Source organism: Boleophthalmus pectinirostris, unplaced genomic scaffold, assembly GCF_026225935.1.
Source record: "Boleophthalmus pectinirostris isolate CB_2022bp ecotype Guang Dong unplaced genomic scaffold, ASM2622593v1 HiC_scaffold_11, whole genome shotgun sequence".
In the NCBI taxonomy this organism is placed as follows: Eukaryota; Metazoa; Chordata; class Actinopteri; order Gobiiformes; family Gobiidae; genus Boleophthalmus; species Boleophthalmus pectinirostris.
Window position 1 is genome coordinate 14,615,278 of NW_026570994.1, and position 27,788 is coordinate 14,643,065.

Below are 27,788 nucleotides of genomic sequence, written 5' to 3' on the forward strand. Positions count from 1 at the left end.
CAATTCCAAAGCTCAAAATGTTCCACCTTGTGATGTCATGAAGTGGTCATTTTCCAGTTAATAGCTGCTACCTTTTACCTTTAGTTGAGTAGAGATTGGCAAACATCCAGGGTTTGTTTGTTAAACCTGTGTGAATGAAACAAAACACAACTCCAGGTCTGTTTTTGATAAAGAAACTAACATTTTAACATGACTTAAAACTCACAAAAGATAATTTCATATAATATAGGATCTTTAATAAGGGTAATTTCACTTTGACCAATTCAATCACCACACAAAATCTGGACAATGGAAGCCCCAATCTCTCTGCCACTCACGTGAAATCGACTACAATTATGAAAAATATCTGACAATTTTCTCATTTTCATCACGTTTTAATAGAGGTTCTCTTGTGCGTTTTATCCTGGCCAGAGCAGCTGCGGTCCTGTCATAGTTTACACGGCCTAAAGTTTTGAATTCTCAGTCCTTTCCTTATTTACAAACTCTTTACAGACTCTTTTGCTTCTTGAGTTCCAGTAAACCGGATGTCTTTTGTTCACCATTCCCACTATACGCCATTTAGTTATTAAACATCTCAGAGCCAGTCGGAAATCGTCGCATTGACCCAGACCACGCCACAGTGAGAAAGAGGAACTGCCAAGTATAATCTACGTAAGAGGAAGGAGCTTTTTGTCAAGAAATAAATAAAAAGCTCTTAATTGAAATGATGCTGCCAATGGCCATTAAGTCTCGAAAACATTCAGCTAGGAAGAGTGGATGGAGTGCGGCGTTTCCTGACATTTTCTCAAATATTATGCAAATTTCCCAACCCGCTGAATGCGCTTTCCCAATTTCTGTTTTGAATTTTAATAGAAAAATTCCCCCAAATTGTGATTGAAGCGTTGCTGATTGGAGATGTACGCCAACCGCACTCCCAGATTCGAGGAGTTGGTGAGACGGCGAAGGCTTTCAAATCATGGAAATTTGAATATCCCAGTGTAAAACAAGTCAAAAGTGAAATAAAGGAGTTTCACAATAAATTTCTCCAAAGATACAGATTGGATTTGAATGAAAAGCCATTTGGTTTTATTTGGAGGACATATTTTGTATCATTGCGAAATAGGGAAATAGACAAAGACTCAATAAAAAAGCATTAAAGGGCTTATATTACGCAAAATCGACTCGTGAGCTTTTAGCCATGTTATAATCAAATCAAAAACATACCTGGAGTTGTGTTTTGTTTGAGAAATCCTTCGTTATTGGTCTGTCTACATCTCCAAAGCTCAAAATGTTCTGTTCGACTTTGTGATGTTATGAAGCAGTGGTTTAAGTTTACAGCTATTTTTACCTTTTAGTTCAGTAGAGATCAGCAGTTACAGGGCTGAAATCATCCAAATGATTCTAGTGAAGGTGTATGGAGTTTAAAAACACAGTGAGGCACTTCCTGTATTACCACATGACATCACAAGGTGGAACAGAGTGTTTTCTGTTTGAGAGAAAAACTCAAACTAAATATACAGGATTTGTGTGTTAAAGGGACAGACTGGAATTTTGGACATAGGGCTTCATTTCCTTGTGAGCCAGAGTGTTGGAGACGTGTGGAGACACTTTTTTAAATATTCCATCCAGTCCTTGTATTTGCAGAGGTCACTGGGGCTAGGCTAGTGCATGTCAATGGCCATAGTTATCCTGCCACTAAAAACAGTCTTACCCACTCCACAAAACACCCGAAGCAAAACAATTATTACACCAGACTGTCGATGTAAATATCTGCGTCCATTGAATAATTTTAGAAGTAAAACCAATATTGCATTTGAAGGATTTATGTCTGAGCAGCAGCAGCGAGTTGTACTTCCTGATAGAAAGCTTGGCAGTGGCCGACTGATATCACCTAGCACCTATCTAACCCGCAAGTAAAATTCTGCTGCTGCTGAGAAAATAGTCCCTCAACATGCGACGATTCATGCGATGCAAGGTTAGTTTTATTTCAAACATTATTCTATCGACACAGACATTTACATCGACAGTCTGGCGTAATAATTGTTTTGCTTCTGATGTTTTGTGGAGTGGGTAAGACTGCTTTTACTGGCAGGCTAACTATGGCCATTGACATGCACTAGCCTAGCACCAGCGATTTCTGCGAACACCACGACTGGATGAAATATTTTTAAAAAGTGTCTCCACACGTCTCCAACACTCTGGCAAACTAAGAAATGAGGTCCTATGCTCACAATTCCAGACTGTCCCTTTAAACATGTGCGAATGAAGCAAAACACAACTGCAGGTATGTTTTTGATGAGGAACATTATAACTGAATTGGGCATTGTATTGTTGTATTGCAAGATAGGGCCGCTATACAAACTTAATACAATACAGATTCCTTTGCAAGATATGGGAAGAACTTTGTAACTCATTTGGAAGCATAGACGGTATATCTGAGTGGACACAGCTAACACACCAGCCGCCGCGTGGCAAATAGGAAGTGCGCCAGGAGGCTCTTCTTGCTCCTTCTGACCCTGACTCCAAGATCCACCGGGATCTTGAAGCCCCTCTGTCTGTAGCTGCTGCAATGAGCCTCGTGATTTTGGTCTTAAAATGTTTGTATTAACCCATTCAACATAATCCTGATTTTTTTTTTTTGTCGCTATTTTGTCCATCAAAAAAATCCTATTCATAACAGAGTCTGGCTCCAGATTCGCTCCTGTAACCTAATCTGAGTGGTGCTGAACGCTGTGGGCGACGTCACACTCTCTTAGTCCACTTCTTTTAGACAGTCGAGGTTTGGAAGGTACCACTGACCCTTAACTAATACACGCCAAATTGTGAATATATTTTGGACATTATCAAACAGGCCTTAAGTCGTGTCTGTGAGCTCTGTCTGCTTATAGCTTCCATTTCATTTCATTTATTGATAATAGACAATAAATTGCTGCATTAGTTCCATTTGGTGCGATGCAGAGGAATGCCAATATGCAATTTATGCAATTTATACTTCTATTAAAGGTCCTATATTACGCAAAATTGACTCTTGTGAGCTTTAAGCCACGTTGTAGTGTTGTTACATCATCAAAAACATTCTTGGAGTTTTGTTTAATTCACACATGTTTTAAGTAATCCCGCATTATTAGTCTGTTTACACCTCCAAAGCTCAAAATGCTCTGTTGATCTGTTTATGTTTGTTTATTAGGATCCCCATTAGCTGTACCCAAGAGCCAGCTAATCTTCCTGGGGTCTTGCATTTAAAAGATACAATTTCAACTTGAGGACTTTAAAGAAATTTGGTTGCCCTTTTTGCGCGTTGTAAAGAATTTTGAGATGAAGAAATCATAATTCAAGTGAGTGAACTGTGTGTTTTAGGGTGGGGGGAGGGTCTAAATGTATGTAATTATTTTATTTAATTGTTTAATTTTTGTATAATGTAATTTTATGTTTCAATATGTAAAATCTTAATAAAAACATTTGTGAAAAAAACAAAAACTAAAAATTAGTTCAGCAGAGATTGACAATTCCAGGGTTGAAATGATCCATCTAGTGAAGATGTATGGAGTTTTAAAACCAACTGAGCACTTCCTTTATTACTGCATGACATCACAAGGTGGAACAGAGTATTTTCTGTTTGAGAGGAGAACGTGGATCTGAAAATAGCGCAAGATGAACCCTTCAGCTCTCTGTAGCAGTCAAAAGATCATGTCATTTTGCCCGGCTAGTGTGATATATGTGACAAGCTTCAGTCAATGCCCCACAGGGAGACAGAGCTGTGGAATAGAGAAACGCAGCCTGCCCCATTTGCGTCCATCCCTAGGGGGCGCCACTACGGGCACGGCACAGATATTCCCCTTGTCAGTTTGTATTTATGTGAAATTTGAGTCCTGTGGCGCTGTATGACTCCAGCTGACGACCTCGGGATTCTGCCCCGGTCCAAGGCTCGCCGTTTTTTTCACCCTTAAATTATGTCGGAAGCGTTCTTTTTCATAATTCATGCCGTGACCTTTGACCTCTCCATCTCTGCCCGCATCAGGAAATGCCATTCATCTAAACGCCGCAAGGTCAGGGAGGCTGGGAAGGTTCTGGGACCACATTTTTTTTTACTTTTGCTGCAGTGTTGAGGCCATTTTTTTACATAACTTCTAGCTTATATAGTGCAACTTTGGCTAATGTGGAATTGGTAAAGCAAACGGCAACTAGCATGCCAATGTGCACTTCCTGATGACATTTTATGAGGATATTTTGTTTTTTAAATATTGTCAAAATGTATTCTTATCTTGTGTATTAAAGGGCCCATATTACGCTATTTTCTGATCTATGTTATAATGTTGTTTCCTTGTCACAAACAGAAAATGCTCGGTTCCACTTTGTGATGTCATGTGGTAATACAGGAAGTGCTCCACTGTGTTTATAAACAGTACCATAAATCTTCACCAGAATCATTTGGATAATTTCAGCTCTGGAATTTCCGATCTCTATTGAACAAAAAGAAAAATGTAGCTGTTAACTTGAGAACTACCACTCCATGACATCACAAGGTGGAACAGAACGTTTCAAGCTTTGGAGATGTAGACAAACTAATAATAAACAGTTCCTCAAACACGTGTGAATGAAACAAAACACAACTCCAGTTATGCTTATACAACTTAAATTCAGTTTTGGATAATATAGCACCTTTAAATGAAATCTTGCAGAGCCTTTGAAGATTAGACTTTGCTGAACATTACACAGACTTCTCAAACGTCAAAATTTCAGTTTTGGCTATGATTAAAGCAATCAACCAAACATCTGTTAAAAATATAGCTAGCGCAATCCACTGCAAAAACGAGCAATTTCCTCTGATGCAAGATTGTTCCAAACACTTGTCCAAACAAGGATTTCAAAATTTAAGAGACTCACTTGACTCACTAGTTTAGAACAACTGGAATTATTAAATTATCCTTTATTCAAACTCATACTTCAAGTTTGATTATAACTTTTGCTTCACTAAATCGGGTCCCTTGACAAAAAGTATTGGCCATAACACAAGTTTGGTTAATGTAATCTCCAGTCCATAGACATTCAATTCAATTTGTATTAAGAACACATAATATCTGGTTCATAATAAATAAGTATATAAAAATAAGGATACAAATGTAAATATAAAATGCATGTACAATATGATATTGTCAAGATATGGCAATACATACAATAATCGATATCTATTTGACATTTTTGTGATTTGATTGTGCATTTTTTTAAGAACCAAATACATTTTAGCAACAGTATTTCTTTGTTAAACCACTTCTTGTGCAAAGTTAATAAGAAAAAGGTCTATTTTAATCATCAGTAGAGTGAATATGCAAAGTGTTTTCCATAAATGAGTATCAAAATTGTATGAAAAAGCTGTGAAATTATACCTAAAAATTATCTTGTTGATGTATCAATACAGCAGTCCACGATAATAATACTGCATCTTGAAATTTAGTATCACGATATATCGAAATGTCAATATTTTTGCACACCCCTAGTCTTAAATGTCTTACATCATGGAATAGGTTTGAAAATTATGTAACAGAAAATGCTCCCTACAACAGTACAACAACTTACCCATATAATACTCCCTACAACTGTACAGCTCACCCTTATGTACCAGATAATACTCCCTACAACTATACAGCTCACCCTTATGTACCAGATAATACTCCCTACAACTGTACAACTCATCCTTATGAAATAGATAATGCTCCCTATAACTGTACAGCTCACCCTTATGTACCAGATAATACTCCCTACAACTGTACAACTCATCCTTATGAAATAGATAATGCTCCCTACAACTGTACAGCTCACCCTTATGTACCAGATAATACTCCCTACAACTGTACAACTCATCCTTATGTAATATATAATACTCCCTACAACTGTACAACAACTCACCTGTATGTAATTGATAATACTCCCTATAACCATACAACAACTCACCCTTAAGAAACAGATAATACTCCCTACAACAGTACAACAACTTACCCATATAATACTCCCTATAACCATACAACAACTCACCCTTAAGAAACAGATAATACTCCCTACAACTGTACACCTCACCCTTATGTAATAGATAATGTTCCCTACAACTGTACGACAACAATAATCTTCTGTCCTGTCAAACATTATTACTGTTATTAACATAATAACATAATTTATATTTTTGTCCTTTATTATAATATACTGTGATGTGTGAGTCCCTTGTAGATCAATAAAATAAATATGGGTCAGAACATTCTCCTTCTAATTCTCTGTGACATGTCAGTGTTAGCATGCGTTAGCTTTTCACGCTAACCCCGTCCAAAGACACAGTGGGCTGGGGGGCTTCATGCTAACAAGGCAGTGGGGACATGATGTGTGATTACAGTGTATGACATAGGCCCAGAGAGTCCGCTGGATATCTGCTCTGATGGATTAGACAGGCCTGCGTGATCTATAGCTGTGACTTCAGCAGGGGGAAAAATAATTTGCCGTTAACCTCAAGCCACCGATCTGCAGCAGCAAAGCAACGGGAAGGAACAGAAACATATATTGAAGTCCAATGTGAGGCTGTGCAGAGATCATTGACTGTATGTATTTGTACATATATATTGTGTGTGGACTAATCCAGACAAATGCAACAGATTCAAGCAACGAATCTGTGAACTTTGAGTTAAATCATATCATATAAGAGTGACTTTACACCAACTGTTAACTTAAAAAATTTGAAAACTTAATTATTCAACCAAATAAATAAAGACAGCCAAATGTATGAAAATTTGCATATATGTTTTTTGTTTTTTTGTTTGTTTTGTATTGATCAGCTTTTTTCATATTCTGAATTAAAACTTTAATGGTCCTAAAGTTGATCTTTGTGGGACCCCTTCAACGACCGGCTGTTAACTTAAAATATAAAACTCAAAAACGGAGTTGTCCAAGCAAAAAAAGAAACTCAAATGTATCCAAATGTTCATACTGGTTCATACTGGTTTAACATAACAGCAAAAAAAAGAAAAAAAAGAAAGAAACCTTTTTCTAATACTAGTATACTAACATATTATTGTGATTAAATAGGAATATTATTTTATTTTAGTTTTTTTTTCCCATACAAAAGAGTACCATCATAATTTAGCAAAATAATAAAAAATAAATGCTTTTTTTTTTTTCATATTCTGAATTAATGCTTTAAAGCTCCTAAACTTGACCCTTGTGGGACCCCTTCACTGATTAATACTTAATCTTCCACACATTTTCCACTGATAATTGCAGGTGACTACAGCCTATTAAACATTAGGGTTATAAAAAACTAAAATAAATACTCATTACTTTAATTCAGTCATCCACTCCCTACAATTTAAATTCAAACCCACAAGCTCCTCATTCTGAAACAAAAGCCCTAACCACTCTGCCACCGTGTTTCGCTTACTTTTATTTACTTTTCAGTGAGTCAGTGATGATTCATTATTTGGCTTATTACCAATTCTGAAAGATAATTAGCGATACATTCTTCAGATATTCAACAACAGTTTGACAGTTTGTACACCTCCGAGGCAGTCTCAACGTCCCAGCGCTCTGACACGGTAATGCCTTGTTTTCAGCTGTTAGCCGACATGCTAATGCTCGGTGTAGCGTCTCAAAGCCCACTGCTGCTGCCGGACGGGGACCATATGGACGATAAGTGGTCAGAGGGGTACGGAGCTGCAGGGGAGTGTGGGAGTGTGTGTCTGTGTGTGGTGCATTTGTGATACGAGCAGAAAATAGAACAGAAATCCTGTCTACCAATCTTGCCAACTGAGCACAGATTACAATACTGCAATACTACAATACTACAATACTTCTTTATGGTTCCAAATACAAAATAAAGATTGACTGATGTGGGTTTTTTCCATAGCTGATGGCGATAACGATACCATCATACTGTTTAGAATACAGAACAACAAATAGCTGATGAGTTTTGTCGATATTTGAGCCGATATGTAGTCCAATTTTGATTATTTTCCTCAAATGATGCAATTAAAATTTACTACATGCCCTTTTTTGACCACAAACCCATAAGGGATCTGTGTAGTTTAGGTTAGGATAGGTTTCTTTACTCATACCCGTAGGTAGATTTATTTTGCAGATTTGAGCAGTGGCGGAGTTAGCGATTTGGCGGCCCTAGGCGAACTTGAGTTTGGGGCCCTTGTTTTGTTTTTTTGTTTTTATATATTTATTATCTGTTTTTCCGCATTGTTCTTGAGACATGGACATCTTTATTTATTTGAATTATGTTGGATTGGATTATTTTTATAACTAAAAACTCCATTCAAAAACACTTGCAAGTCGTGATTTGGACTCGAGTCAGATTTGAATCACTACTTTTAGGACTTGAGACTTGACTTGATGAAATGGACTAAGACTTGGGACTCGACTTGGACTTGAAGGTCAATGACTTGGGACTTGACCCAGACTTGAGGGCTGTGACTTGAGAAGACTTGAGAAGCACTTTTAAATCTAAATTCTTTCTGTTCTGACCGTAATTATTCACTCTAAGATCTTGTCAAGACATTTAAAAAGGAAACATGAACTAATTGCAAAAATCTAAGTTATATTTGGTGCTTTGGTTTAAAGACTTGAAATGACTTGAGGCTCAAAGCAGACGACTTGGACTTGACTTGGACTTGCCTGTATTTGACTTGGGACTTGACTCAGACTTGAAGTCAAAGACCTGAGACTTACTTGAGACTTGCAAAACAAAGACTTGGTCCCACCTCTGATTGTTACAGTAAGCAGATTCGCCATCTCCACAGATCTGACTTTACTTTGCCTAGTAAAAATACCTGCTTTTCTCCAAAAACAGTTCTAACTTTAATGTAATATTGTGGAACATTTCAAGCATCTCCATGGAGACGAGCAGGCAGCAGTCACTCCACCTGAAAAGTTCCATAATGCATCTTTATCTTTGAAACTTTATGCTGTCAATGGGGCTACACAATATAAAAATACAGTTTGTAAAAAATAATAAATAAAAAAAAAGCTAGTAGTGTTTGCACAAAGAGTCTGACATCATTATGCCAGATGCCCTCCCCGACTTTTCAACTCTTTGCGACTCCGAAATAGCTTCATTCACATTCGCACTTTTAAAAGGCATTTCTCGCTTCCTTACTTCCTCAAACACTGAAGCTGGCTTGTTCAGATCAAAGATTAAACTTCCAAAATTGCTCCATTTTTAGCTCATCTTTTCGCACGCCGAGAGACGGAAAAAGAGCAAAGAATTTTAGAAAAAGAAGTGAAACTGAAAAGATGGTGTCATGAATTTTTAGTGGAACAACATTTGGTCCCAATGAGCGCACTTTATACGATTCCTCCATGTTATGTTTGGACACGTGTCAGCCCAAATCAGATCTACTGCATCTGTTCTGAGCTCGAACCCAGTCCAAAACAGGAAAGATTAAAGACCATTCACAGATACTGGTCTACTGCAGTATGGAAGTAGAACCAGATCGAACAAGAAAAAGTACTGCAACTTCAAAATACATCAAAGTACATTTCTATTTCTGCTACAGAGTGGTGGAAGAAGGACTCAGTGTTGTTACTTAAGTAAAAGTGCAGATACTAGAGCAAATAAAAATAAGTAAACAAGTAAAAGTATCACATGAAAAGTCTGCTTAAGTATTAAAGTACACATTTAAATGTACTTAAAGAGTAAAAAGTCAAAGTACTTTGCGCAGATTTTCTAAGATCTAAGAAAAATCAGATTGAATAAAAACTTTTACTTTGTTACTTCTTGTCAATATTACCACTATTGCTTCAAATACAACTATGATTTTGCTGATGTTGAGGTTTCCTCATCACAAACAGACCTGGAGTTGTGCTTTGTTTCATTCACACATGTTAAACACACAAACTGTGTATATTTACGCTGAAAAGCTGAAAACACTCTGTCCCACCTTGTGATGTCATGTAGTAATACTGGTAATACAATGCCATTGTGTTTTTAAACTCCATACACTTCCACTACAATCATTTGGATAACAGATTTCAAGCCTGGAATTGTCAATATCTTCAGAACTAAAGGTAAAAATCAGCTGTTACAACTTGAAAACTACAGCTTCATGACATCCCAAGGTGGAACAGAGCATTTTGAGCTTTGCAGATGGACTCAAACATGTGTGAATGAAACGAAACACAACACAACTCCAGGTACGAAAGACAAGTTTGCATAATATAGGACCTTTAAAAACTAAATGGGCCATCTACTTGTACTTTGACTCTGAAGTAAGCAAGAACATATGAAAGAGAAAACTTAGACAATCAATCAAGTACAGGTTTTATATCTGTACCTAAATGTGTATAACTTTACTAAATATTTGATTGGGGTTATAAAAGATTGTACAGGTACTTCAAAAACACGCCTTCAAAGTACAAGGTATTTTCTGCTAATGCCACGATGTCAACTACCTCTTAAAAACTTCAAGTGATTGCACATGTATAAAAAAGCTTCTAAAAATGCTAATCTTGATAACAAGTTTTGATTTTGTGTTAAATTATTCCTCATTACACGCACAAAAGGACCAGGTCTGTCACATGGGCGCAGTGTGGGGCTGGAAATGAATGCATTGAATTAAAAAGGTTTGAGAACTAGTATTATTGTCTCCAGTGTGTTTTCTTGACAGCAGATATGGCTAGTACTTCGCTACATTTACTTGAGTAACTTTTTAAAGAAATTTGAGTTTTCAGAGTACTTTCTAGCAGCATACAACTACTCCTACTTGAGTGATATTTTTAGTGAAGTAACAGTACTTAAAAGTGAAAAGCTTCATGTTGACGATATGAAATGATTTGGACATTTGGGTTTTGTGCACAGCTCCCTTCAAATACTAATACTTTTTTCAAACTGCTACTGCAAAAATACAAGTACTTTACATTGTATGAGTACTACTAAAGTATCTGTTTACATTTCTACTCCTGCTACTTGCATACAATTACTTAAATATTACAGCAACTGCTACTAATACTATCTATAGGGCCATCGACTTAAGTACTAGTTTTATGACCCAAATCTGTATTACTCTACTAAATATTTGATTTTAGTTGGGTTTTAGTTGGTCCTCTCTCTCCTTTGAAAATACCAGATTATTTAATGTTGTACCCATCCAATTGCTTCTAATTTACTTCAAATTATAAATCGGATTTTACTTCCTGACAGTTTCTCTTACTTAGTAGTACTTTTCTCAAGCACTTTTTTACTCTTAATTGGATAATTTCTTGGACCACTATTTAGCACTTCTATTTTGAAGTAACGTTACTCTTACTCGAGTATAATTTTTGGCTACTCTAAGTACTACTGTTGTAGAGATCCAGTTTTTTCAGTATCCAATACCGATACTTTGACTTGATATTAACCGATACCAATGCAAGGATGTAAAATGGCACTTAGTATTTCTTTAAAACGCAGTTATCTTATTACACAAAAGATCAAAATGTGTCATGTAACTGTTATTTATCCTTTAAATAACTACTAAACAGCTTTATATCTATAATAGTTCAAACATTAGGAGACGTTCTAGGTCAAAATCAGCCTGTAAATTGTCTTATTATATGCAATTAAACGCCCGACCAGGATATCGACATGACCGATATCATTGAACCGATACCTGATCCAGCAAAATGTTCAGTATCAGCGCTGTACCTCTGCTTGATACAGACAGTACAAGCAGTGGAGCTGACAAATACTATAGAGAGATCACTGTCGAACAGTATTACCCTGTGAGCTCTGTGTAAATTAAGGACACTTCCCTTCAGGCTGGCCCACTTTACAAATCTCCAACTCCACCAGACGATTTTACTTCATGATTTTAAACTGCACGGATTGACAAACTGAGCTGTAAAGCCGGTCACGTGATGGACTCTGAGCTGGAGACGTTTGTCACAGTGAGGGACACTCTGAGGACGCTGGACAAACTGCTCACAACTTACCCACTGCACCAGACTATAGAGGGACAGATAATACTCCCTACAACTGTACAACAACTCACCCACAGCACTAGACTATAGAGGGACAGATAATACTCCCTACAACTGTACAACAACTCACCCACTGCACCAGACTATAGAGGGACAGAGGAGCACGCTTATGTAACAGATAATACTCCCTACAACTGTACAACAAAGCACCCTTATGTAAGAGATAATACTCCCTACAACTGTACAACAACTCAGCCTTATGTAACAGATAATACTCCCTACAACTGTACAACTCACTCTTATGAAATATATAATACTCCCTACAGCTGTACAACAAATCACCCTCATGTAACAGATAACCACATCCTATATATTTCTGAGATATATTTGTAGTACTTTTAGAGATGGGATGAGACAATTTCCACAAAACAAGGCACAAGAACAAGAAAATGAGATTTTAACATAATTCCTAACATACTTTTGTGATTCAGTTTCCAATTTCAGCCTCACAATTTTTTCTTTTTTTCCCAATTTAATAATTTTGTTTCCATTCTTGCATTACTTTTTGGAACTATAAGATATGTAACTCACTAGTATTATTACATACGCCTTTGTTTGTCCAACCCAAATGTAAACAGCTGGGGAAAAAAATCTCAAGAGACCTTGTACCATCCCTAATAATTAACCGGTCTCTTTATATTGTTGCGCTTTATTTTATTTATTGCGATGTGTGAGCTGCTGCATCCAAATAATTCCCCTTGTGGATCAATAAAGTTTGTCCAAGTCTAAATCATATCACTGTTTTGGATCCAGAATTCCCTCGATGAGAATAACTCAGGACTGCAGACTGTTCTACACAAATCATTGTTCGGTTTGGCAGGATGTAGTCTAGTTTTCCCATCAGGATACGAGCTCTGAATGAACGGAGAAGAATGGAGGCTATATAATTTTGACATTAGGATTACGCATTGTTCAGACGGTGGTTAACGCCAGCGCCACAACAGAATGGGACAATGGAGGGGCCAGTTTGGAAACCCAATGGTGGATCACAGCCCAGAATCTGCACGGAGTTGCAATAAAAGCCAAACGCAAAGGTAACAATGAAATTAATCATGTTTTGAACAATATTGTAAGACGATAAATATTTTAAAAATTAACGTGGAAGTACAAAAAATTGATTTAAAGTAGATATGACAGGCTGGACTTCTCAATTTACTAAAACAGATATGATTAGATTTTAAAATATTACTAAAAATTTCAAACATCTTTCCCAATTTGTCAGGTTTCAAATTTTCCTTTTATTTGACTTTGGTTGGAAATGATAACATTATCACTCTTGGGAATTGCATAACTTTCACTTAGCAACCACATTATTATTTGACCAATACAAATATAAGAAAGATTTTTATTTTGTTGAAATAATGTTTAAAATATTGGGAAAAAATGTGTTTCTTGTGTGTACATTTTTTGATAAATTTTTAGACAGAATTCTCCCAGCGTGACACTTTACTTCCTGTAATTTTCCACTTATTTTTCAACTTTTCTTTGCAAATTGGTGTAAAACTATAATTTTAATTCACAACGGGTATTATAAAAGAATGAGAACTTCGCACATCAATTACTTGAGATGGGTGCGTTGGAGGAAAGGGAGTAGCCCAAGAACATGGAGAAAAATCCCACACACCGTCTTACTTGCAAATTGTGAGATTTATTAGGATTTATTAGGACCTAATAAGTCCTAATAAATCTCACAATTTGCGAGTAAGATGGTGTGTGGGATTTTTCTCCACAGCAGGAATTATCCCACCAAGTCAAATTTGAAAATCATCAGAAGTCATATGCACTTTAAAGGTGGACTATGTAACTTTTCTGGCAACAGGTATCTCTTTGGTTACATTTACACTGAAATGAATCACCGTATCGGAAACGATTTGCATCCAGACATGTCGTTTCTGTGTCCGTTCCCTATCCACACAGTAACGCAAAACATCCTGAAATGCTGGTCACATGACTAGGCTGCGTCACGTCATCACAACGTCACGACTTCACGTGGACGGTAAAAACAAGGAAGTGGAGCACCGTGTCTGAAGTTGCAGCAGCCGATTTCAAGCAGAGGAAGATGTCTTTTTTGTGGAACAACGAGGTTCAGATCATAAAATTGGATTAGTCATAAAGTAGCGTCACATGACCGATGTCACAAACCCAGCGAATCAGGAAGGACCAAGTCACAGTGACGTGGTCCAATAAGGACGCGACTAGAGCTCCTATGTCAGCGTATCAACGTTTTCAGGCTGACTGCACCAGACCGTTCCATCTCTGGAGCTATTTTCCATCGGATAAGTGTGGACGAACGACTCAAACATGTACCAGTGCGGATGGGGTCTTTGTTTCCATGGAGATGTTATAGATTTGGCTGGAATGTTTCACAGTACGGCATATCTATCTGGTATTGATTTCACTATGGGTGTTGCCTCTCCACAGATCTAACCTGTAATTTGGCTTAAATGCGCATTGTATTTTTTTTTTCTTTACAACTGGTTATTTTATTGACTTTCTATCTGACCTATAATTTGGCTGTGGAACATTCGAGGCAAAACTATAACATCTCCATGGAGAAAAGAAAGCAAAAACCAATGAGAAAAGTTACACGGAGCACCTTTAATGTAATACGAACCTGAAAATGGAACATGAAAATTGTAAAAGGTACAGTTTAGTAAGAATTTCAGTAAGTTTTAGTAAGTATTTTTTTTCAATCAAAAGTACGACAGAAAGTAAAAAACAAAAATATCGAGACAGCTATGATTCTTCAAATTCATTTTTCTATTTTTCTTAGAGTTTGAGTTTGACGGATTATAGACGAGACGGTAAATTAAATAATATGGTAAGATGAGACAGCGTTTCGAATAAGATAAAAATAAAAATATATGTAAATCAGGGTTTGCGAGCTGAAGCGTACAAAATGAACAGAATCAACAAAAGCATCGGGATAAACAAGGGAAAAAAGTGGGTCTTACCTGAGCTCATGGAAGAATCAGGAAAAGTCTTCTGTTCTGGTTTTATCGTTGTAGTTGTAGATTCTCGTGGGTGCCACAGTGGTTCAGTGGTTCATCCTCGTGCCACATAACCAGAAGGTCCCAGAGTGGAGTTTGCATGTTCTCTCTGTAGTCTTCTCCATGTGGCTCAGGTTTGCCTATGTAAAGACAAGTTGGTTACTTACTGAAAATGGGTAAGATTCTTGGATTAAAATCTACAATCTACAAGTTCCTGACACATGTATTTTTCCTGTCATGGACGCCATTTTGAGGACTTTTCGTCATTCTAAATATAGCCATTTACCAAGAGTGTGTGTATTTTTACATTATATTATTTGAAAGTGCACTAATCTAATTTTTGTCCCCATGGAATGATTACTTGTTGTCCTGGAATGTCCCGCAGTATGGCATTATGTGTATCTCTAATGCAGTTATTAAATCACTGATGTTTTCTTGTTAAAATACTTGCATGCATTGTTATTATGAGCAGAGTTTCCATATCTGGTCTCCATAGAGCTAGATAAATTTAATGCCATACTGTGGATAATTCCAGGCAAAGCAATAGCAAGCGAGTTTCCATGGTGACAAGATGGCGGCAGACCCTCAAACAGAAAAAACTGCACAGAAAACATAACTCTGTATAACATGATTCTGAATTATCACTAAATAAGTACTTGCAGTATAGAAGAGCAGCAGCAGAAGTTAATAAATAATAGTTATAATTTACTGTAATAACTGATCATTTAAAGGTGCAATGTGTAACTTTTCTGGCAGAGGGTCCATCAAATGCTTGTCTCCATGGAAATGTTATTGCTCTGGGATTAAATAGGGATTATATAGGGATGTAATGATATCCAAATCTCTTGTTGATAATTTACGCAAAACTTTCAAATTGAAAATAAATATAGGCAACATATGTACCTTAGAGCAGTTTGACAATGAACAAAAAACAAAATAACGAATAAAAAATATACTTTGAACATGAAATAAGTCATAGAAAAACATAAATGTATCCAAAATAAGATATATATCCAGCTGTTCTACAATCTCTATATTTAAAAATAAAATACAAATACTTATTTATATAAAAAATATCCTAAAATAAACTTTATTAAGCTTAAATGGTTTCAACTCGATTATGAGTTTGAAGATCATCTGACACACAAATCAAAATTGCGATCAAAATTCAATTAATTGCACAGCCTTAAGGATTCCCAACCAAAAAGTTACACAGTGCACCTTTAACAATACAGTACTTGCTTTTAAGATTTATCTGAATATTTGAAGTGCCAGTAGTCCATATTTTAAGTCCTTCTGCAGTACTTTTTGTGGTAGACTTGCCGATCTTTCGCTTGTACCTTATTGCGCGGTTGGTGGAGCGTAACATCATCCTCCTCCCAGCAGGACCACCCCCCTCCGTCTCTCCTCTGCCCCAAAACGAGTGCGCGTCAGTGGGCATGCGGAGCTCCCAGGTCCCTGGAGTCATGGCACAGCTGCGAACATCCAGCACCCAAGCCCTGATCCACACACAGACAAACGCACACGAGGCAACGAAGGGTGAAGGATTATATGGGTCACACATTAGATCGGATAGAAGGAAACACTTAGATTAGATTAAGCTTAATGTGTGACTAATTTGAATAGCCAGGGGTAGAAATTACCAAATCATATGTGCAAATAAAGTACTTCAAATTAGTAGTACTCAAGAAGAAACTGGTGTATTTTATGATGACTTTTTTCAGCTAATAATTGCAATTTTCTTTTCTTTTTTTTTACTTATAGTATGTAACTTTCTGGAAGTGCAATGTCACCTGCCCAATTCCTTGGAAATATAAACTTTGAAAAACATTCTCCATGGAAACAGGTATGTTTTATAACCAAGCTGGTGCCACCTAGTGCCTCCGCTCAATTTCATTTCTCTCCAGCGACTAGGTCAGGAATCAGAATACACTAGACGGAAGTTGTAGACCGTGCACCGGCCAATCAGTGAAGAGCTGTGAAGCCATGACGTCAAACTGAAGCGCCTGTCTGTGTCCCTTTTGTGGAACAACACAACAGTAAACAAAGCGGTCGAGATGGATGTAGACGAAAACATTCTGCGTTGGCAACGATTCCCCAGATCGAGAATTTAAAGCTGGAATAAAGAGAATATTTGGTGAATTTTATCAAGGGGAAACCCATTATTCCCCTTCTTCTTATTTGGATTTGGTGCATTACATACATCACAACCAAACAGCAGGAATTGGTTAAATAAAAAAAGTACCCGCCTACCATCGAGCAAACAAATCCTAATGCTGTGAGGTCAGACGGTTTCCACGAAGCCAAACCGGCAGATGAATCAGGCTATATGTTTAAAGAAACAACATTTCCATGGAATCAAGCAGGCCAAATGACAGTCAGGTTTGTGGAGATGCAAGCTTGCATGTTTTTCAACGTTTTCAGTGCATTGAACACAACAAAACATTAATTTTTTGGCTGAAAAGTTACATACTGTGGCTTTAATGCTCATTGTTGTTGCCATTTTGTGACATTTTTTGCTTTGTTTAAGCTGTGTACTTTTTCACTGTTTTCTGTACCACAGAAAATATATTAAAGGTGCACTGTGTAACTTTTTGGTTGGGGGTCTGTCATCTGCTTGTTTCTATGGAGATGTCATTGCTCTGCCTGGAATGTTCCACAGTATGAAATTAAACAGCTCTACTTTACATTTATTCAATTAAAGGTGGTTTTATGGCTCAAAAATGCCTACAAAAACAGACATTCTGACTGTGTGCACGGTTGCCTCTCCGCAGATCTGACTTGTATCTTGGCCTGGTTTGGTCTCCATGATGATAGAAAGGTTTAATGGCATTCTCCATAGAGACGAGCAGGTGATAGATCCTCCACCAGAGAAGTTACACAGTGCACCTTTAACAATGCAAATGGCTTAAGAAATTCTGCTCTAACCGTTAATCTACTTTATATTCATTTGTGCCGCTCTGGTCCTGACCGGCCGAGGCCAGAGGTTAAACACAAGACACAAAAGGAGATTTCACTGGGCTAAAGCGCACGTATCACTACTACTCAAAATACTACATTTTTATGCCTTATTTAACCACAAGAGTTCACGGTCTAAAGCACTCAGCAACTCCCAAACCGATATATATTAATTTTGAACTTTCTGGAAGGGCATCTGGTGTACTTTTCTACATAAACACATCAACATTGGTTATTGTAAATACTACATTTCTACACCTTAATACTGCTAAAGTTGACCAATCTTAAGTACTCTTTGAATTCCAGTCCAGTATAAATTATTAGATAACTTTCTGGGAGGGCATCTGGTGTACTCATCTAGATAATTACACCAACACTGGTTATTGTAAATACATTTTTACATCTTGGGAACTTTGGGGAAGGGCATCTGGTCCACATAATTACATCAACACTGGTTATTGAAAATCCTAAATTTTTACTCCTTAAAACCACTAACGTTGACCAATTTTAATTACTCTTCAAGTCCCAACCCAATATAAATCAATAGGGAACTTTCTGGAAGGGCATCTGGTGTACTTTTCTATATAAACATATCACCATTGGCTATTGAAAATACTACATTTTTATACACTTTAAAACCACTAAAATTGGCCAATCTTAAGTACTTTTAAAGTCCCAATCCAATACACATCATTTGGAAACTTTGTGGAAGGGCATCTGGCTTATATTTCCACATATACATCAGCACTGCACAGTCAAATCCCATATGAAACACCGGTAAAGACCATTAATAATATAATTCTTTTCAAGTCTGTTTCACCTTGTACTCAGTTTGTTGGTTATTCTGAATAGGCCATTTAAAAAAAATAAATAAATAAATTAAATTATAAATCACTTTTTTTCATATAATCCATAACATATCTTACTTAAAATATAAATTACTTCCATTTAACACTGAATATCTTGAATATCTTCCCAAACACAGCTCCACACTCACCTGGACCAGTTCAAACTCCATACACAGGGGGCGGAGTCTCATCTTGGCCATTTGAACATTTTGGGCTAAACCAAGTCATGAAGGGGGGAGATATAGTTTAAAGAATAAGCTAGTTTTCAATGTAGTTTTTTTTATATTTTGAAGTTAATTAGTTTGTCCTTATTACTTTTGCTTTACATAAATATAATAACAGATAAAACACGAAATTAAAAAGTGTGATTAAATAGCTATTAAAGTCCAAAATAAATGTTGTTACCTGTAATTATCTAGAAATGGAATGACCTGTGTATAAATGCCTGGACTCACACAGGGAGAGCAGATGGAGCCTGGAGCATGGATCTTTCCTGCAGCTGTATTTCTGTTATATTTTTTTATTCTTGTAAGCACAAATATTTTCCAAGTTTTCCACTAGTTTTGAATAAATTTTGATAAGAATTTGACCTCATTAGCTTGCGTACAAATAACAATATGTATGGTGTTTGAAATATGCACTTTAAAACATATTATGACCTGCAAAATGTCATCAAAATAAAAGTAGTTTTGATTCAGTTTGATTAAAAATTGTGGTTTTATTCAATTTCATGATAATATCTTAGTGCTGGATATTAAATAAATTATAGTTTCACAAATTCAAATTAGCCACATAAATTATACTTTCTGCAAAATCACTGAAATTAACTTTAAAAATATTCTTACTAACAGCCCAAAGGTGAATATGCTTGAAACTAGTCACAAAAAATGCTGAAAAAAATATAATAATTTTTTAAAATCTAATTCTAATTTTTAAATCTAATAATTATAAATTAAATTCATTATTGAGAAAAGACAAAGATTTATTTATCTTTATTTCCAAAGAAAGTACAGAAATTCACAAGGTGCTTAAGTCAGACGTTAAAGGTGCACTGTGTAACTTTTTGGTTGGGGGTCCATCACTTGCTTGTTGCTATGGATACTGTGTCATTGCTTTGTCTGGAATGTTCCACAGTATGACATTAAACAGCTCCACCTTACATTTATTCAATTGTGTGGTTTTATAGCCCAAAAACACCTAGAAAAGCAGGCATTCTGATTGTGAAAGGGGTCGCCTCTCCACAGATCTGACCTGTAACTTGGTCTGGTTTGGTCTCCATGAAGAAGAAGATGGAGAAAAGCAGATGACGGCCCCTCCATCAGAAAAGTTACACAATGCACCTTTAACTCAGTAATCAATCAGTCAAGGAATACATTTTTTTTATTTTAGTTCTACAGTTGACCAAAGTACTGCACAGTAGGAACGGTGAACAGTCTTGAGTTGACAGTAGCTCAGTTGGTAAAAGGTTTGTGTATTGATCTGAAGGTTGATGGTTCAAATCCCACTCTCGAAATATTAAAAAACCTAAAAAATTACATATACATTTATATAATTCTGCCTTATCTGACACGAGTTTCTTACTATATTTGTTACTTATTTCGAATTTATGATCACCATTTATATTTTCACTCTTTGTTATTATCTTATATTGTGATGTGTGAGCTGTTGTGTTCAAATAATTTCACTAGGGGATCAATAAAGTTTGTCTAAGGGCCTGTTTACACATTTGCAGGTAAAAACAACTAAATATTTCATCAGAAGTGCCTTTCGTTTAGAAGGTGACGGCGTTTTTGGGGCTTAAAAATGCAAAAACCGCCCTCCAGAGTGGAAAAGTTTAATATGCTCCGCCGTAACTTTTCCGTCTACACTGCCCAAGACGCAAAACTCTGGTCAGATCTGCTCATGTCACGTACGCGTTTACGTCACAGTACACTGAAACCTGGCATACATACCTAGTCCAATTGCACACACTTTTGCGTCGCCGTACGCACGCAGATTTCCTCCCAAATTTCCCAGATTTTCTCATCTAAACGCGGAATAAAAAGTGAAGATACAACGCCACTTTTGTGTCTTCTGTTCAGACCGTCCTCATATAAACATAGCCTCAGTCATTTCAATTTCCACAGATGAATGCTCTTGTTGTGTCCTTTGGCAAGACATGTCACCAACCTTCCCACTGGTGTATGAATGCGTGTGTGAATTGGTAATGATGTTTTTTTATAAATTGTAAAAGGACACAGATTATAATAGTAGTAGTTGAAACATACTTCAACCCTGAATGCCATTAATGCCCAAACTTACTTCTTAGAGAGAGAACTAAAAATATGTGTCTTCTGGGCATGCTGTAGAAGTAAAAATATTTAGTTTAGAGAGCGTTTCACACATCTTTGTAAAGCAACTGTCTATAAAAACTTTGTAGTGGTTTCAAACACTGCAGTGAGGAGAGAGAAAGAGAAGGTCCAGATGGAAAGAGGAGCAGCACTGTCCTAAGAGACAAATAAGAAGAAAAAAAGAAGATAGTGACCAAGTAAAGGAGTCAATAAAAAGGAACCACACACACCATTAAAGGTTTTATGGAAGCTCCTAAACTTCTCCTGCTCGATCCTGGTTTGAGCCCATCCAGTTTAGTCCATATATTGTTGGTTTAGTCCGGCTCTAGTCCTGGTTTAGTTCTGGTTTGGTCTGAGTTTTGATGTGTTTTGCTTAGTATTGGACTTAGATATGAAAGTATTTACCAAAGCCATACCAAAACTACCCAAATTCACAGATTAAATGAACCTAAAATTCAGATTAAACCAGGATTTTAACGAGAACCAAACTACAATTTCATTTTTCAGGAGCTTTTAGAACTTGAACCGCAAATGACTCCTAAGTACGACAAGCCGAGAAGTATTTGTTAAACAATACTGGACCATTATTACCCACTTTACCTCCACTGACCCACCGTTATGAAGTAAGTGCCAAAAGCTTTCGCCAACCTCGCCCGCTTTGTCTGGCGATACCATTAATCGCCATGGCAACTGTACGCAAAACACAATGAGGCGGCGAAATGTCCATGTCCGGAAAGTAAAAAACATACTTTTCATACGCCGTGTTGGACGGATAGATGGGGGAAATTGCTCTCGTCGTCATGGCAACATAGTGAGCAATTATGAAATCTAAAATACCGAAGAAAAAAAAATCTATGCTGGTATGTTTCTGAAGACTTTTTCTGATCTGAATAGGATTATGTAAAAAGAATACTACATCACTGGAATATACTGCTTAAAGGTGCACTGTGTAACTTTTAGGTTGGGGTCCATCACCTGCTTGTTACTATGGAAATATCATTGCTCTACCTGGAATGGAACCAGGACTAGAGCAGGGCTCGAGCAGGACTAAACCAAGACTAAACCAGGACTAAAGCAGGACTAAACAAGGACTAAATCAGGACTAAAGCAGGGCTAAACCAGGACTGAAACAGGACTAGAGCAGGACTATATCAGGACTAAACAAGGGCTAAAGCAGGACTAAACCAAGACAAAACCAGAACTAAACAAGGACTAAGCAAGGACTAAAGCAGGGCTAAACCAGGATTAAACAAGGACTACACCGGGGCTAAACACGGACTAAACCAGGACTGAAACAGAACTAGAGCAGGACTAAACTAGGACAAAACCAAAACTAAACCAGAACTAAACAAGGACTAAAAAAGGACTGAAGCAAGGCTTAAACCAGGACTAAAAAGAAAATTGGACTAAAGCAGGACTAAACCAAGACTAAAACAGGACTAAGCAGGACTAAACAACTAAACAACTATAGAACTAAAGCATGATAAAACCAAAACTAAGGACTGAACTAGGATTAAACCCAGACTACATCAGAACCACAGCACTACTAAAGAGGGAACTAAACCTGGACAAATGAAGAAACCAGGACTTTTTGGTTGGGGTCCATCACTTGCTTGTTTCTATGGCGATATCATTGCTCTGCCTGGAATGTTCCACAGTATGACAGTAGTTCAATTGGTAGAGGGTTGGTCCACCAGAAAAGTTACACAATGCAGCTTTAATATAGGTGATAATAACTATGATTATGTGAAAAGCACTGTTAAAGTATTCACTGTGTTTTTTTTTCTTACAGTGAAGCCAACCGTGATCGACGTGGGCATCTACGTGAACAGCATCGGCCCGGTCTCCTCCATCGATATGGTGAGTCCTGCTTTAGACCTGGTTTAGACCTGGTTTAGTTGTGGTTTTGTCCTGAATCCATCTATAGTCCTGGATCCGTGTGTAGTTCTGGTTTGGTCCTGGTTTCTTCATTTGTCCAGGTTTAGTTCTGTCTTTAGTCCTGCTATAGTTCTGCTGTAGTCTGGGTTTAATCCCGGTTCAGTCTTGGCTTTGTTTTGGCTCAGTCCTGGTTTAGTCCAACTTTAGTCCTGTTTAGTCTTGGTTTCTACTTTAGTTTTGGTTGTGTCATGCTTTAGTTCTACATTTGTTTAGTTGTTTAGTCCTGTGTTAGAAATGCTCAGTCCTGGTTTAGTTTTGGTTTAGTCTTGCTTTAGTCCAGTTTTCTTCTTAGTCCTGGTTTAGCCCTGGTTTAGACCTGCTCTAGCCATGCTCTAGTCCTGTTTCAGTCTTGGTTTAGCCCTGGTTTAGTCCTGCTTGAAATCCTGTTTCAGTCCTCTTTCAGTCCTGTTTCAGTCCTCGTTTAGCCCTGGTTTAGCCCTGGTTTAGCCCTGGTTTAGTCCTGGTTTAGTCCTGGTTTAGTCCTGCTCTAGCCCTGCTCTAATCTTGTTTCAGTCCTTCTTTAGTCCTGCTTTAGTCCTGCTTTAGCCCTGCTTTAGCCCTGCTTTAGTCCTGCTTTAGTCCTGCATTAGTCCTGCTTTAGTCCTGCTTTAGTCTGGGTTTGGCCCTGCTTTAGTCCTGCTGCAGTCCTCTTCTCCAGCCCCGTCTCTCATGGCTCGGTTCGGCCTGGTTTCCGTGTCTGTGCGGGGCTGAGTGGAGCCAGGAGAGGCAGGTGTGGGCGCTTTGTCGGATCATCCTGGATTAAGCAAATGAGTGATTCCCCAAACCCACCAGAGACTCCATGTTCTACTGAGAGGAGACAGGAGCAGGCAGGGGCAGAAACAAGAAGACAGGAGCAAAAACAAGAAGACAGGAGCAGACAGGAGCAGTCAGGAGCAGACAGGAGCAGACAGGGGCAGACAGGAGCTGAAAAATGGGAGGAGAGGAGCAGAAAGAAGACAAGACAGGAGCAGAAACAAGAAGACAGGAGCAGGCAGGAGCAGACAGGAGAAGACAGGAGCATATTCGAGCAACCAACAGCAAGGTATAGACAGGTGCAGACAGGAGTAGAAACAACAGAAGAGAGAAGCAAACAGGAGCAGAAATCAGCAGACACGAGCAGAGGCAAGAGAAGAGAGGAGCAGGCAGGAGCAAAGTGCAGACAGGTGCGGCAGGAGCAATGGAAGCAGACAGGAGCAGAGACAACCCCCGACGGGGCACAGTGAAGAGAAGGCAGGAGCAGGCAGGGGCAAAGTCAGGAGTAGATAGGAACAAGCTGGTGCAGACAGGAGCGGGCAAGAGCAAAGTCAGATGCTGATAGGAGTAGACAGGAGCTGGCAGGAGCAGACAGGAGCAAGTAGGAGCAGAGAGAACAGAAGAGATGAGCAGGCAGGAGCGAGGAGCAGACAGGTGGGGCAGGTGCAATGGAATTAGACAGGAGGAGACAAGAGCAGAGTGAAGAGAAGACAGGAGCAGACAGGAGCAAAGTCAGATGCAGATAGGAGTAGACAGGAGCTGGCAGGAGCAGAATGAAGAGAAGACAGGAGTAGACAGGAACAAACTGGAGAAGACAGGAGCAGGCAGGAGCAGACGGGGAGCAGGACGAGACAGGAGCATGAACTACGGAAGCCGACAGGTGCAGGCAGGAGCAGAGTGAAGAGAAGATAGGAGTAGACAGGAACAAGCTGGAGCAGATAGGAGTTGACAGGAGCAAAGTCAGACATAGAGAGGAGTGGACAGGAGCCGGCAGGAGCAGACAGGAAGCAAGCAGGACGAGGCAGGAGCAGGAACTATGGAATCTGACAGGAGCAGGCAGAAGTAGACAGGAACTACGGACGCCGACAGGAGCAGAGTGATGAGAATATAGGAGCAGGCAGGAGCAAAGTCAAATGCAGATAGGAGTAGACAGGAGCAGGCAGGTGCAACGAAGACATCAGCACAAGTTAGGAGCTGGCAGGAGCAGACAGGAAGCAGGACGAGACAGGAGCAGGAACTACGGAAACCGACAGGAGCAGACAGGAGCAATAAAAGCAAGGACATTTCTATCTTTCTGGGATCTTTGCAAATTGCTTCCCTACACAGAAAAATCTCCATCTCCCTTAACAGGCCTGAGCTCTATCGTAAAACAAAACACCAGTGTCGTTTTATCACCGCACTTTCATTTTCATGTGACACATTTTTGTATTTATCGCCACGGCTAACACCTAGCGCCCGGAACATTGACTGTGGAGGCTCTGCAGATGCTAAAAATGCTAAAACATGCAGCCAACTTACGGACGGTGTTTATTATGCAAAGTAGCCATGTGTTTTGCTTCATAGCTTCAGTTTATTGGCCTTGAAATCAAAATACAAATGCCACTAATGTCACAATAATTACAATTTCCACTTGTACTTCAATAAATGAAAGACGGAACAATATTTTTGGGATCAGTATTTATAGTGTGTACATTTTCTTTGCACTACTGGGACATTTTGGGTTATTTTTTGGCTATATTTTAAGTTAAAATGTGTTTCGTTCTCCTATTACTTTTAAAAAATATATATTTAGAATAGTTTTTGTGGTTTAAATGAGTTTCAATATTATAATTTGTTGTCTATATTTACTTTACTTCAAAATGTGTTAACTACTGCTTCAGAAATACACAAGCTGCTTTATTCTAGATTGGTTTAACCTCAAAACGTTGCTGCTCATACACTTTTTTAATTAAGTTTTATTGACTCGTTTTGTATACATGAATACATCCATGCTTTTTCCTCCTCTAATTAATCTCCGTGGCCCCCTAGTGGTTGGTGGGGCCCTGTGGATTAGCAAACACAGACTTTGCCAGGAAACAACTGGCTGGATGTTTGTGTTTTTAAAGGGCTCATATTACGCTATTTTCTGAATTGTGTTGTAATGTTTCTGCATCACAAACATACTTGTTCTTCTCTCAAACAGAAAACACTTTGTCCCACCTTGTGATGTCATCTGGTAATATAGGAAGTGTTTTTAAACTCCATACACCTTCACTAGAATAATTTGGATGATTCCAGGGTTGAAAAGACCTAGAATTGCCAATCTCTACTGAACACACAGTAAAAGGTGAGGCTGCTTCATCGGTTGGTTTCACATTGTGGAAACTGTCTGACCTCGCAGCATTAGGATTTGTTCGCTCGACGGTAAGCGGGTGTTTTTTTTTATTTAACCAATCGCTGCTATTTGGTTGTGACGTATTTACTGCACCAAATCCCGTAGGAAGAAGGGCAATAATGTCTTTCCCCTTGATAAAATTTTCCAAACATTCTCTTTGTTCTGGCTTTAAATCCTTGATCTCGGGAATTGTTGCAAACACAGAATGTCTGTCTTCGTCTACATCAATCTCGACGCTTTGTTTACTGTTGTGTTGTACCATAAAAGTGACCCAGACAGACGCTTGAGTTTGACGTCATGGCTTCACAGCTCTTCACTGATTGGCCGGTGCGCGGTCTAGAACTTCAGAGGTTCTTGCAAACCGTCTAGTGTATTCTGATTCCTGACCTAGTCGCTGGAGAGAAATTAAATTGAGCAGAGGCACTAGGTGGTGCCAGCCTGACTAGTAAAAGTAGCTGTTAACTTGAAAACTACCACTTCATGACATCAAAAGGTGGAACAGTCCATTTTACCTTACCTTTCTATGTTCATGGGGAGAAAATCAGACCAAGTTACAGGTCAGATCTGTGGAGAGGTTACCCCGCTCACAGTCAGAATGCCTGTTTTTCTAGGTATTTTTGAGCTATAAAAACCCCTGTAATTGAATAAATATAAAGTAGAGCTGTTTAATGTCATACTGTGGAACATTCCAGGCAAAGCAATGAAAAGAAGTTACACAGTGCAGTTTCAAGTACGATCTAAAAACTGTGTACCAACACATTATCCCAACCCAAAATACAAAGTAATTACAAGCTGTTATATATGTGTTCAATTGTACTAATGTAGGTACAGCACATCAAATACACTACAACAGCAGAGAGGAGCTGACAGGGACAGGCAGGAGCAGGCAGGAGCACTACAATATTCATCCTGTTTATTTCGGAGTTCCATGAATAAACCAGGCCTGAGATGTACTTTTCAGTTTGGAAACTCACTGCAATATTAACAGGAGCTCGCATCAGAGAATGAAGCGTTTGAGTCTGAACCGCTCCAGGCCAGATGTGGAGTCTGCTGTTGCCTGGTAACAGTAAACACCACCTATATGAGAGACTGGACCTTAGATTAGCAAAGTGCAAATTCATTTAGCGTTATGGGCGCTACAATATGCCAGTGAATGTTGTTTTTAAAGGGCCCATATTACGCTATTTTCTAAACTATGTTATAATGTTGTTTGTGTTTTGTTTCATTGGCCACGTTTACATGATGTTTTTTTAATTCCGAATTAAATTATTCTTCGAGACTACATTTACACTGAAATGAATCTGTGTATCACCGTATCACTGTATCGGAAATGATCTGCGTCCACACACGTCGTTTCTGTGACCGCAAGCCTTCCCTATCCACACAGCTTTGCGCATATTTGTTTACGTTTTACAGAAACTTGCATGGCTAATTTGCATAAACTAAGTGCTCAAAAAACAGCTCTCTATTGTGCGCTGATGTAGTTCAGCTTCTGTCGGACTAAAGGACACGACTCAGTGGAATATGAGTGTTCTTTCTGTGACAAAGGGGTGTTCTGCTAATGGTGAGTCTGTTCTGTGCTTCTGTCGTGTTGGAGATGGTTCATGTTAAACTTTTCAGA

General features: G+C 38.2%; 1 protein-coding gene across 1 annotated transcript in view; it reads left to right on the forward strand.

The window, feature by feature from the left end:
* The window catches only part of LOC110153193 (gamma-aminobutyric acid receptor subunit gamma-3-like), a 217,846-nt gene that overhangs the window by 52,916 nt on the left and 137,142 nt on the right, over nucleotides 1–27,788 (forward strand). The window contains exon 3 of the mRNA XM_020917072.1: nucleotides 22,895–22,962. Within this exon, the coding sequence (XP_020772731.1) occupies nucleotides 22,895–22,962 (68 nt within the window). The remainder of the gene's footprint in view (nucleotides 1–22,894; nucleotides 22,963–27,788) is intronic.